Source organism: Pelecanus crispus, chromosome 7 (genome assembly GCF_030463565.1).
Source record: "Pelecanus crispus isolate bPelCri1 chromosome 7, bPelCri1.pri, whole genome shotgun sequence".
NCBI classification, from domain to species: Eukaryota; Metazoa; Chordata; class Aves; order Pelecaniformes; family Pelecanidae; genus Pelecanus; species Pelecanus crispus.
Genome location: NC_134649.1, coordinates 33,345,587 through 33,360,017, shown reverse-complemented (window position 1 = coordinate 33,360,017; position 14,431 = coordinate 33,345,587). Strand labels below are relative to the sequence as shown.

The 14,431-nt window shown below is 43.4% G+C and overlaps 1 protein-coding gene across 1 annotated transcript in view; it reads right to left on the bottom strand.

The window, feature by feature from the left end:
* The window catches only part of STIMATE (STIM activating enhancer), a 35,505-nt gene extending 21,617 nt beyond the window's left edge, over window positions 1–13,888 (bottom strand). Inside the window, exon 1 of the mRNA XM_075714307.1 lies at window positions 13,714–13,888. Coding sequence (XP_075570422.1) covers window positions 13,714–13,888 — 175 coding nt within the window. The remainder of the gene's footprint in view (window positions 1–13,713) is intronic.
* Window positions 13,889–14,431: the final 543 nt, after the last annotated feature.

Here is a 14,431-nt window from a genome sequence, read left to right as displayed (position 1 = left end):
CAGCACGCTCAATAACGTCTGCAGCTGTACTACAATAACACTGCTCTTCTGACGAGAGAATTGGGAATTTCACCTGTATTTCCAGTGCTTCTTAAAACTTTTGCAAGAATAGGTCAAAGACAAAGCATGTGACAAAATGTTTCGTAAACCTCCTACACATTTCTGTCAGACCTCAGCAAAGCGACAGCTGAGCTCACCAAACAGAAAAAGAAAGCCAAAAGGAGGAAATGTTGGTGAGGATAAGATCACATTCGCACATCACACATGCTAACCTGCTCACGTGCGTGGGCAGTTTCAGAGAGGACAGAATCGTACCCTCCTCACAGGTGCACAGGCAACGGGCACAAGGAAACAGCCGCAAGTTGCAGCCAGGGAAATTCCAGCATGAAGCATGATAGAAGTAAAAAATTTCCAATGAGAGCAATTAAACTCTGCAACAAGTTGCCCAGAGAGGGTGCAGTGACTTTAGTCTCACAGACCTTGAAAATGCACCTGCATGATGCTCTGAGCAAGGGGCCATAGGCTGGCCCTGCTCTGAGCAGGAGGTGGGAGCAGGTGACATGGGGTCCCTTCCAATAAAAATTAGTCTATAAGTCTAAAAATCATCTTTCTGTGATACAACGCTTAAAAGCTCCAAGATCTGAACCAGTTACCAAAGGGCTACAGTACGGCTAACTATAAACCATACACACACGTATATGTATGCACAGAATTTAACAGTGAGAAATCTGCTGCAGTTTGAGCTTCCATACAGTGTTGTATCACAAGAGCGTCAATCTCCTCCAGCAGGTTGGCTTTCCTGGGTTTCCTAAATAACATGTTGCAACCAGACAGATCCTCCAACACAGCCCTCACAGTTGTGATCTGCAGGGTTACTTTGATATTAATTCACATCATTTCCAAAATTCAAGACAAGTATTAAAGTTTCCAGTAGAACGCTGTTTTGCTAACTATGTATGGAGTAACAGCTGAAGAGTTAAACCAAGCATTAGCATCCAAACTCAGAATTGGATGCAGAATTTCATATGGCTACTTCTCGGACAACTATTTTCAGAACATTTGGTTATCAGGAGAACATATGCATCATAAATTTGGTCTTGCAATTTCTAACCCTGTAAAAAAGTTGTAAAATCAACTACATATGCAGGGCAGATTTCAATTTTTTAAAGTTCAGTTTAGGAAGAGTGTCAGAAACACTGTTCTGCTTATTAGTATCAACACTTTTCCCACAACAGTAGGAGCTATGTCTGTTACAAATAAGCACATGCACACTAATAATTCCTGAAAATTCACACCACCATGACAACTATTGGTGAATTTTATGTTACCTGTGATCTTTATCATATGTTTGAACTTACCTCCCTTTCCCACTCAAGCAAAGCTTTTAAGAGGCTTGTCTTGGAGTTTCACTTTATCCTCCCCCCCCCCCCCCCCATTATTTTCTTGGTAGCAGCAAAGAGGGAATAAGAAATTACAGATTTCCCCAGAATATGATTTTTCTTTTTTAAATTAACTTTGCAAGAAACAACATGCCTAATGAGAATGGGGTAAAATGATGCCTTACAAAAAAGTATACAAGTGTGTAAATCACATATCACTTGATTGCCAAAAGCTTTTGTGACACTTATGACCTCACCATCTCCCTATATCCATAGTTTAAAAAAATAGGAACCCAGAGTGTGTGTGTGAAAGAGAGGTAATAAATGTGATTGCAAAAAAGACCAGAAGAACCACTGTTTTTGGCTTGCTGCTCATTTCTCCAGACAAAAAAGAAAATGCACTATGTTCCTGATAATTCAATTTTTGCCCTACTGCAACTCTTCCTTCTCTTCCTATGCCCCATTAACTACAATTGAGATGCTCAAATACAGGATACCCTGAAAGCCTGCTGCTTATTTCCCTACATAAAAACCCCAAAATTCTTCATTATAGTTTTGCTTAATGACCTAGACTTGTCACCACTCTTGGACACCATTTATACTAAAGAAATTATACTGGACTAGAGCAACTGATTTCCAGCTACATTCAGTGATATAGCTGTATTGGAGAAAGATACCAGGAACTGCAGTTTCTTCATGATGAAGAAACTTATGGAATAACTCACTCAAAGGAAAATTTTGTTCTAGTCAATCTTAAAGACTGACATACTATGAAGCGCATGAGCTCATCAGCTTTGCTCCCCTGCAAAATGGATTTTTAACAGTTCTGCAAGACAGAAAACAGTATTAGCCATGCAAGTACGCAACCTGTTTTCTTAATTCCACTGCGTCCTTGGCCTCAGTGGTTCTGTAGAGATATGTGTGTAATTAAGAACTTGTCCATTAAAGATGGTCAACCAGAGAGAAACTTTATAGAAATGCTGGACACAAAGTTTAATGACCCAGGCTAGTTAGTTATTCAGGGACATTGTAAGACTAATGATTCAGTGTCTGGACAGCCATGCAGTACCTGCAAAACTGCAGATCTTATGCCAGTCTCTTCATTCCAATGGCATGAGTTAGAATTACATTGTGGCTATAGTTTTTAGGCAGCAAAAACTTTGCAATAGTTAAACAGGTCTGACTGGCACTCTTGTTAGAGCAGAGAACAAGGGACTTTGTTTTCCTGCAAAGTTAAATATGCTATTGCCGAGCATCAGCCAAGCCCAGCTATCTCATGACCAGGGCTCTTTTGTCTCAATACAGATGACTTAAGATGATGGAAAATGATGTGCCAACACTGGTTTTCATGTAATTTATCAAATGGGCAGCAATGCTTGCTGGATAAACACTGGAGAATGACAGTTACTGGAAGTTACTTCTGTAAAAACATTTACTTCCTACCTGCTTCCACACCCAGCTAAAAACCTACCTGTAAATTTGGTTCCTACAAAGCTTTTGTGATAACTAAGGGAATGGGTATTACAAAGTGAAGCTCCCCTTCACAGTGCAGTGGAGGAGAGGACAAATCATTATCGGGGCAGGGGGGAATACTGCTACCTGAGCTTTGGAATAAAACAGACAATGTTGCTTCGTCAGGAAGGGCAGCCAAATGCATTACATGAGGTTGGTGAGCTTTTTATTCCTAACATGTACGTATTTTAAGCTCAAAAAAAAATCTTCCAAATGCTTAGCTTGTAAAGATTGGTTGGGGGACAACAAATAAGCCATATTACCTGTCACATACAACTCAGTCTAAGACAATTTCACCAAGGCTGATCTCATGCATCCTGGTAGCACATGATAGTGTGGTTCTGACAGAAGCATTAACTTGGCTGTCAATAAAGGAAACAAATGTGTCTTAGTAGACCATGCAGCCCAGACATACCACATCAATAGCCATTGTAAATAAGCCTTTTTCCTTTTTTTAAAGGTAAAGCTTACTTTTAAAATAGCTAAACTAACTTAGCAGACAAAGAATTAGACACAAGTTCTCACCCTCAATTGCTAACCTATTTGCTATCTCCCTATAGAGAGCAGCACTTTAGAAGTCAGAAAACGCATGTAATACGCACTATGTAAACAAAAGTATTCTGCCCTTTACTTCCTGAAAGACATGCCAATGCCATAGCAATACTAAAAATAAAGGGTGGCAAGTAACTGCTTTAAGAACTCTAAGGTAAGCAGCACAAGCAGCTTAGGAAATATTTATCCATATATTAAAGTTTTAAGACAAGATCTGATCTTGGAGACAGGCATTTGTTATCTTTGCATTTAGCATACATAGCACTGTTCGGTCAAGGTGTGCTCTATTTGAAAGGTCACAATAAAGCACAGCTTCCCAGCACTTTCGGAGACAGAAGCATATGCTATCATTTCCTCAACATGTATGAGATAGCTGAAGCAAAGCAAATCTAAGCCTCCAGTACTAAAAGTGCCTGTAAGATTGGCTTTAGAAGTTTAATACACAGCCCTCTTGCAAACACTTTCATACTCTGAACCAGGTGTTATTAAAAAACTACCAAAAAACCCCCTAGTAGGTTGCCAGAGAAACAGACAGCCCATTCCTACAATGTGATACATACATCTAGTGAGAGCTGAAAAATACAGCCTGCTGTGTTCAAGTGGATTTTTTTTTTTCCTATTAAAAGTAAGAACCATTTGGGAAACATGAATTATTTAGTACAAAACAAACAGAATCAATCCATATTAATGTGCACTAAGCAGCAATTTACGATTCACAACACCATTTTCACATACAGCTTTCACAAGATCACTCAATAATACATGAAGCTTTCCTAACATTATTAGTATGACAACAGATATCAATGAACTTTTAAGTCATTCAAGCCGGTTGTTTTGAACCAGCTCTTGGGAACTGACAGAACTGCCAAAGCACAGCTACGAACTTACTCATCATTCATTAAAACATTAATTAAGTCAGTAACTTTAGCAGTTTTAAAAGCAGACAGCAAACCCAAAATACAAGTTCAGATATACCCAAAAACATTGTAAAAGGAAAACTGTGTTTCCATTTGTAGAAAATTATAAACAGCAAATATATTAAATCAAGGAGGCCAAAGGTAGATGTACACTATATGTTTAGAGTCCATTTAAATTCTGAAGAGCTTTGCTTACCAGATTCATTCTTCCCAGGCTGCTGAAACTATTGAAGCATTGAACTGTAAGCATGACACGTTTCACATAACACCAACTGCTTTAAAAAGAACAAAAAAATACACTACCTACTTTCGTATGTTCTCTTCACACATGACCAAATATCACGAAAGGAGAGTCAGTGGCCAATTATGTAGACTTCTTTGATATAACATATCTAACAACTAGGTATTTAATGCATAAATTAAATTTCTGAAATCAAGATGAAAACATGTAATAATTTCCACATGCATGAACATTCTTCTTAAAAGTTTCATACCTCTTCGCGTTTGTGTAAGTTTAATAAAAGCTTCACAACACCAAAACCTAATGCCAGCACTAAAAACATACTGCCATAAGAAAGCTCAAGTTTTTAAGATCACATGGAGAAGGGTGGTTTCTTTTTGTCCCCTGTTTAATTTTAAATAAAATAAATAGTCCTTAGACTATTTCATCTTCTAACATTACAATTACCTTGCAATGAAAACACTAAAACCCTATGCATATAAATTAATATATGCTGCTAGTCACACCATCAGCTTCAAAACAAGAAAGGTATGCTCGAAGAAGATGCACCGTAGCTGGTATCTTCCAGCACAAGTAAGAAATGAAAAGCAATTATTCTAAAAAGGAATTAAAATTTTAGAGCATAACATCTTCAAAGAATTATTAGAGACAGAGGATATATGTTGTTAGTTGTGAATAACTGCTTGTAATGTAAGTAATTTTTGTTCCGGGGGGGGGGGGGGGGAGCGGGGGGGGGGGGGGGGGGGGGGGGGGCGGGGAAATCTGTATTTTTGACAAATGGAAAAAGCTAGAGTGGAACAACAAAAAGCACACAAAGTTTGTTTCTGTAAGTACTCATTCAAGGTGACTGGCTAGCCTGTCCAAAATTGGTAAGATGAACTCTATAAAACAGTATTTGGCCAAGTTCTAAGCATTCAGGCTCAGGACAATGATTTCTTAAATTTTACCAGTTACCAAACTGATGTCAGTCCAACAAAACTTACTGTTAAATTTGAAACGCTTAAAAATTCAGGAACTCCTCTCTCTAGTTCACATCTCACCAACAATTTCTAGGTAATTCCATTGGTTCATCCCTTTCAACAGTGTCAGTGGAGCACAGCAATGGAGAGACCTCTCAAACAGAAGTATACAAATACTTCTTGTCACAAATCTTCGTGTCCTGAGCACCTCGCAGCTTACAGACCAGCTGCTTCCCAAGTCCTCCTGAGCTCTGTTTAATGCCTGGTGTCCAGATAAAACAAGGGAACATAGTACTGTGTTCCTCTTCTCTCAGGTGAGCCAAAATGCATTAGTTACTACAAGAGAAGGAATGGTTGGTCTTAGAATCTGGGGTAGCCAAAAATGTGACAGAAGTTAAGATGACCAAAGTCAAAACATTCCAAGTTACAAAAACACTTGATTATTAAAAAAAAAAAAAAAAGCAACCTCTAAAGAAAAAATCATCGTGAACAATGGAAAAAATAAGTCTAGTACCTTCCTTGGGATGACCTTTCCCTACTCTAGCTCAGCACTCCTGTGCACTTACACATGGAACTATGAAGCTGAACCATGAATGTGAACTATGAGGAATTTAAACTGTGAATCCATTTTAGCACTTTTTCATCCTCAACATTCATTACATATGACAACAAATGTATATAAAATGTGTGATTCAGGGTCAGTGGTAGAAAAACAGGTCTTCAGTATCCTGAGCAACAGTGCGAACAAGTTTAATTATTCCTGATTAAACCCTAAAAGCTCACCCCTATATCACACCACCTGCAAAGGCAGTCTCATGCAAGCTCCAAGCTTATAGTCAGTCTGCCAGTGAGATTTAACATACTTAGGTTTGTAGGGAACACGTTTTGCTGTGATCAAGAAATCTTTGAGAATGCGAAGCATTTCCTACCAGCAGGCATGAGAAAGCAGACCTGATTTTTCATTTCATCAACAAAATCCACACAGAGAAGACCTTGTTAAATACCAGTTTAAGAATGCAAACTTCATTAACCATGAAATTAATATCACTGCAGAATGCAAAAATGCGCACTGTCCGTACAAATCAGCTCCTTACAAATTTAATTATAAAACACTAGTCAAGAACACATTCATTATGCAGTTTACAGCTAAACAACAGTCTAGCTAACAGTCCAGAAGTTAGTTCTAATTAAACACAGCTTCAGAGTTTCTGGATAATTTATCATTTTAATAGTTTCCAAATGTCAACATAACTTATCCTTTTTCCTAAGCATTTCATAATGTGAATGACATGTAATTATACTTAGAACAATCTTATTATCTGGAGGACAATTATGTCCAGCAATCAGCTGGGTAAGAAACTGTAAGAAAATGTAATACATTCTGAGCCAACAAGACAAAGAAGGGCATCAGACAACTGTTAATGAAAAGCGTAACTAACTTACAGTTTACAGATTATTTGTCTAAACTGATACCTTTTTTTTTCTTAACTTTTATTGGCATGGCATTTCAAGAATAGTTGCTGCATTTAGCGACACCAAAATATTAATGACCTGACACTATCAGGACATTAAGCCACCCAATAAAGTGCTATTACAATCTATATCCAACAAAGAATGAGACATCTTGCAAGCAGTTTTAATCAAAAAAACCAAGGAAATGTAGTTTAAGCAGGACTCAAACATTATGTAAACATGTTTCTCCTATGGTCAGTAAATGCAGAGATAGACACCTAACTACGCTACAAAACAAGATTGGTCTTCTGTTTTCAAAATAGGAAACAACTTCAAAATTCTTATTCCTAAATTCATTTCAGGTTACTTGCTTCACTTAAAAAAGGATCAGATGAGCTGAGCTATTATTACTTGCTTTTATACAACATGAAATTTGTCAGCAAGAGTTATCTTCTTCTGTAGAGATCACAATGGACAGAATTTATCCCAACTACGTATTTTATATACTAAAGAGTACTACAATATTAGCATGGTGTCCTCGTTTTGGCTGGGATAGAGTTAGTTTTCTTCCTAGTAGCTGGCATAGTGCCGTGTTTTGGATTTAGTATGACAATAATGCTGATAACACACTGATATTTTAGTTGTTGCTGAGTAGTGCTTAGACTAAGTCAAGGACTTTTCAGCTTCCCATGCTCTGTCATGTGCACAAGAAGCTGGGAGGGAGCACAGGCAGGACAGCTGACCCAAACTGGCCATTATATTCCACACCATATAATGTCATGCTTAGTATATAAACTGGGGGCAGTTGGCCAGGGAACAGCGGTTGCCACTCAGGGACTGGCTGGGCATCGGTGAGTGGGTGGTGAGCAACTGCATTGTGCATCACTTGTTTTATACATTCTTTTATCATCATTATTATTATTTTCTCTTCCTTTGCTGTCCTCTTAAACAGTCTTTATCTCAGCCCACGGGCTTTACATTTTTTTCCCCCCACTGTGGGGGGGAAGGGTGAGCAAGTAGCTGTGTGGTACTTAGTTGCTGACTGGGGTTAAACCACAACACTTGGTAAGATAAAGCAAATTATTTAGCTAATTTACCCATGTGGCTGCATTTTTTTTTCCTGACACAGCTTCTAGTGCAGCTCTCATTTTTGTCTCAAACACGACTAAGGATGTCACAGAGATACTGAAAGGCCTGATTATTTATTTACAACACACAAGAAACAACCATGTAACACAGATGCGATACCTCACTATCTGGGGATAACAAAACAGTTGATCATTGTAAGGCATAATTTACTTGGCTGTGACCAAAGTGACCTCACAGGGGCTTTTATGAGTCCTGCAGCCACAAGCAGCCACTTAACCTGCAGAATAATAGCTGTTCTCTAGTACACCCCACTAAGGTACCGATCATTAGTAACTACCATGGATTGGGCCCAAAGGAGCAAGAGGTTAAAGCACCTTCTTTCTGCTAGCATCACCCCATCCTGCTTCCTCCTTGGCCTCCAGCCACATGGGAAGGGATTGCATCACCCCTTCACCTCAGCCAGACAGTCAGCCAAACCTGCAGACTGACTGTCAGGTAAGAATACTATTTACTTTACATACGCAGCACTGAACTAAAACCCCAACTTTGAATCCACGGGAGAGCTCCCCGGGAAGGGGAGGCTGGATGAGGTCTGGCGGCCAGCTGTGCCCGCAGCCAGAGGCGCTCCCGGTGGAGCTGTCCAGGGTCCTCCCCGGGGTCCCCCCGCACCCTGGGGCCCACCCCGCTGGGGACTCGCTGCCCAGTGACCCCACTTGTGGTCCGATGAAAAAGTCCTGCTACTCCCACGTTCCGGATTTTTTTTCCCCCACCTCCTCCTTTTTAAAAGTGTACTCTCCCTTTGCTCTCTCCCCAGATCCCGCCTTTTAATGTAGTTCAATCTTACTAGCCTTCCTTTACCCTGAGAGGGATTCATCCCTATTGCTGTGACACCTGGAAGTGGTCCTTAAAGCCATTTCAGACGGTCTAATACCAGGTAATCCCCAAATACACGCTGGAATGCAAGCTCCGCATATATCTGGCAACTCACCCGGAACTTGCACCCATGAAGAGTTCTAGGAAAAAGAATAAAGCGCATTTGACCAAGTGTGATCCACTGTGTAAGTTCAATGCTGTTCATATTTTCATAAATATGAAATATACTATTTGTGATTTGAAACTTCTGTATGAGACAAGTTTTAAAATCAGTCGCTCAAAGAACATTTTCCAAGGTGGTCGTCAGCAAGTCATGTGAACACATACTGCGTCACTCAGAGTGGATACATACAAGGATAGGATATGACCAAGTTGGGATAATATCAAGTCTTTTTAAATAACACCTTGATTAATAAAACACTACCTTGCTAGCAAGCCACTGCCCTACACCTCAGGAAACTGCCATGCAGAATAAACTTGTTACTGTTACTCCGAAGCCTGTATGTCACTGCTGATCTTTGGCTTACTGACCTGAAGCATAAACATACATCTCTTCCATCAAGAGAAACCCATTAAGACTTCCTGTTATGAAGTGGCTTGGCTTAAATAAACTAGGGTGGAAAATAATGCATACTTAAGCAGGAGGGACAAGAGCAAAATTAAGCAACAGACTTCAAAAAGAGCAGGCTAACAGACTGGAAAATTAGCAGTCAGAATCCAAAAGGGCTGCCAGTCCAAGCAGATTTGCCAAAAAGGGGTAGTTTCGAATCAATTAGTTTGCTTTGATAGGGAGTTAGAGCCTGTGGTTAGGAGAGAAGCAACAGAAGTCATCTAGCCTGACTTCAGTAGGACTTTCGACGTACTAGAACATCTGAAGCGTCTGGGTGAAACTGTTTCAATGTGCCTCTTGCAGCAGGGAGCTGAACTCAGAGCAGTTCAGATTAATGCACAGTGATTACAGACAACCCACTAGTGGGTTCCGATAGTATTAAGTATATTCATTGCTGATTCAGACAACAGAAGAGGACCTCACTTCCCTAGTGTGTGAATGATGCTCTACACGGAGAGCAGGAGGCTAGGATTTAAGTGGCCTTGAACAACTTGTAGCAATAAAAACAAATGTAAACTTCTACTCTTTGGTTAAGGGGGTTAGGGAGTCTCCTGTATAAGCCCAGGATAGATAACTAGCTAAACTATCTTCTACAAGAAAAAGATTAGGGGTTTACAACAGGTTGTCTATTTGAATGTGAAGATAACAGAACAAAGTCAATCCTTTAAAAGGCTACTGTGAGGTAAGACAGTAAGTTAACTCCTTGTGCAACAGAACAAAGAGGCAAGAGCTACAAAGAAAAGGAAACTTCAGATTTAATTTCAAATGATCATTTCGTCAGCTCTAAGCGAGAATTTCTCTGCCTCTGTCACTTCTTGGTTGCATGAATTTAGTAGTGAGGGGACACATGAGGTAGGCTGATAATATAATTGGGGTAAAAACCTTTCTTTGAAGTGTTAAAAAATAGTCGTAGCAACGCAGTTTCCATGCTCCCTCTATCAGACAGTCACCGCATCTTCAACAAATTACAAACCTGACACTTAACTACATTTTAGCCCTTAAAAGATGAAGTTTAACTGATGTCATTGGCAGGTCAGTTGATAGCATAACTTTACAGCAATTGGATAGGTGCACACACAAGAAAGTGGCGAACTGCAGTGTCAGATCTTAAACAATTTTGCTTTAACAATACTCCTCCAGTCATTTGTAGATGAACATCTACTAAGGAGGCACAGAAAAGGTCTTCCTCCTACAGCTAGTTACTATGACCAGAGGAAAAAAAAATTCTTTGTTCTGCTGAGCACAAGCATGGTAAGATTTATATAGAAAAGGGCAAGTCTGGGTCATCCTTTGATTTAGCCACTTACCAAAAATTCTTATTCTTTCCATGTCAAATCAAATATTTTTCAAAGGAAAACAGCCTCTGTGCATAAAGAGCAACTGTACAATGTATGTCCGCTGCTGTTACTTTCATCTCTTTTTCTACAGAGGGTTCTGCACCATTAATCACAACCAAAGTATTAGAGTATCTATCTCCTTCTAGGGTTCCCTTTAGAAAGAAAAAAAAAAAAAAAAAAAGGCTAACTCACCCTAAGTTTTATATAATACAATACATAATTATATAAATATAATTTAAATGCTAGCCAGCCATGTGTCTTCAGTTCTCTGACTTTTTATGGAAGAGAGCTAGAGAAGCGATACAGCCGCATACAGAGAACTAATGCTGTTCAAAAGGGAGGCCCACCTCTGACCTGACAGCGGTGCCATTTCTCAAGTAGTTCCTGCCTACAGCCACTTCTTTCTTCCTCAGCGCTACCCCCTCTGTTGTGCTGGACAGCTGGAGGACCAGAGCAAGGAAATACTCCAGCTTAAAATGACCACGTCTCCCTGTTTATTTTTCTTGCTGTATTGGTTCTGTGATCCGGCTCCAGAAGTTGCGTTATCCCTTCTGCCACAGCAGCTCAGGGACAGGAACAACTGTGTATGTGCCGGGGCGACTGCTGAGGGGAGGTCATGCTCTCTCCCTCCCGTTCTCAGCCACAAGTTCCTGCTTCTCTGTCCCACCAGATCTGTCACGTGGATCACAAAAAGTCCTACTTGTTGAGGTAACTTTCAAAGGTTTTGGAACAACATACCAGATATTTTGCTTATGATGTAGAAAGGATAGAAACATTCAGACAAAACCAGCAGACCCAACAGAAGCATCCCCTCCAGGACAGCACAGCATTTAACTGACAACTGATCTTTCACCGAGTAACTGGTCCACGTGGTGGGGCCAGCTTCTCCTCCTGCTAGGTGAGAGGCCCAAAATAAAGTCAAAGAGAAAGTGGCTGTCAAAACTGGGACAAACATACCTATCCTTTTGTTTTTAAACGTAAGCACTTGTAAGCATGACAAGTTGCTACTTTTTGCTCCAATCTCCTTTGGAAACAGACTCCTTTTCTCACCAGTACCACTGTAAGGACTGGCTACGTTCCTTTCACTCCCTTCTTCCACAATTGCAAGCACTTCATTGATAATCTCCTTCTAACAGTTCATGGTTTAAAAATATCTAACCAAAGTTAGGAAGTGCAGCTAACAACTAGGCTTTCATTTTCCTAGTCCATACTTCTTGTATTCAGTTTTTCTTATCTTCACTGAGTATCCCAGTGTTACTGTAAAATGCATAAAGTGATACCATTTCCAGAAAAAAGATACTATCCTGACAAATAACATGTCTAGTTCTTCATCTTTTGATGCACAATCCGTAAGAATTATCTATTTGCATCTCTTAATTCCAAAACCAACAATATGTACACATCATCTTCTTAAAGAGAGGTACTTTTGTTTGGAAACTGCTAAAACTCCTTATTATGAGGATGCTCTGACTGACCAAATGTTACACCAGTGACTACGGTCGTCATTTGGTAACATGATGATGACTGCTACGTGCATAGCTTTTATAAAAGCAATGCAATTGTTAAGCATGACTGAAACACTAAAGTATGCAAATCTAGTGTGTTAGCAAACTTTTGACTTGGCTGTAATGGTATGATGCTAGCATGAAAGGGTATCAGTTCAATTCTAATGTAACCAGGATCTCGGCCTTTAGATCAGTCAAGCTGTAAAAGACTTGTAGCTGATATTCCCTTTTCCCTCCTCCCCAGTTTGTTAACAGCAACTTCATGGTCAGCTGAGAATGGCACGGGGTTTGTTTTTCACCACTCTGCTGAAAGAACGCTAACTACGGTATGGGATAGAGAGAAAAATCTACCAGAACCGTTCCACATTGCGATTCCCTCAGAGCAGGCAGGGTTGGAGTCACTACGGCCTCCAGCTTTTCTTGCCTTTCCACCAGACTTGAACGAACAGCGTAACAAGTTACTCCTCATCAGCTGAGCCGCTGTAAACAGCCACGAGTCTACTCCAACTCCAAGGTATAGCACGTGCTCTAAGCGCACCATAGCACGTTGTGATTTTAAAAAGCGTGCCTTACTTTGCTGCTGCTGATACGACAAGGTACACTTGCAGTAAAACCGATACAGACTAAACTTTTTCTTTTGTACGTTCTAAAACCGAGTGATTCTGCACACAACACCGCATCTTGCCGGTTGAACTCAAAGCAGAATACACGCCCACCCCCAAAGTGATAAGTTAGAGCAGCATGGGTGCAAGTATTAGGAAAAAAAACTTCAGAAAGTGCACTTGCTTTAAGTACTTGAAACAGTCTCTCGGAAAAGACGCTGCTCATCGTAAACAGCCGCCCTCGAAGCCCGCCAGCCGTTCCCTCGGGCAGCACGGCGGGGGCTAAGGCCCCGCTCCAGCCCTGCGGGGGCAGAGACCCCCGGGCGGGCGCGGGGAAGAGCGGAGAGGCCTCCCCGGGCTGCCGGGCCGTGCCCCGCAGCCTCACCTCGGGGCCCCGCTCCAGCTCACCCGGCACCCGCAAAGCCCCGGCCGCGGCCGCACTCCCCTGCGGCCGCCGCGGCCCTTCAGGGCCCGGCTCGGCCGGGAGCGGGACAGCACGGCGGCCCCCCCCGGGACGGCCGCGGGAGGCGGCAGAGAGGTCGCGGCAGCCTCAACCAAGCCCGAGCCCCCCCACCCCGAGGCGGAAGGGACCCGTCCGGCCGCGGCACGCCGCCGCCCGCTCACCCCCGGGCCGCGCGGAGCCGGCGAGGCCCGGAGGCCGCGGCCCGCCCCCGCCGCCACTCACGCATGAGGGTGCTGAAGGCCACGACGCCCAGGAGCCCCTGCAGGAAGATGCCGAAGCTGTCCATGAGGGCCCCGTTCTCGCAGCCGCGGTCTCCCGGCCCCGCCGCCGCCCCCCCGCCCGGCTGCGGGGGGCTGTCGGTGAGGCCCAGGCTGCCGTTGGGCAGCGGCGCCCCCATGGCGAGGCGAGGCCCGGCCCGGCCAGCGCCCGCCTCAGCGGCGCATGGCGGCGGCGGCGGCGGCGACGTCGCGACCGGCGGGCGAGGCCGCGCCCCCCGCCCCGCTTCCTGCGCCGAGCCGCCCGCCCCGCCGCGTCACCGGCCGCGCCGCTCTCCCATTGGCCGGGCCGGGCCCGGCCCCGGCGGAGCCGCCCGCCCCGCGTCCCCCTCAGCGCTGCCGAGCCCGCCCGCGCCGCAGCGGCGGGGGCGCGGCCGGCGGGGCGCCGGGGTGGGCCCGCAGCGGGGGCAGGGGGCTGGTGGCGGCCGGAGAAGGGCGGCAGGTGCGTGGCCGCCCTCCGCGGCCGGCTCCCCCCTCAAGGGAAAACCAACGCAAACGCCAAACCGAATACTCCGGCCGGCAGCGCCACCGGAAAAGGGCTCCTTCCCCCCGCGCACCTTTGCGGGAGGAGAGCTGTCGCGGGCTGCAGCCGAAACACCGCGGGCAGCCGAAACACCGCGGGCAGCCGCGCCAGCGCTCCCCCAGCCCTCCCGTCGCTGCGAGGC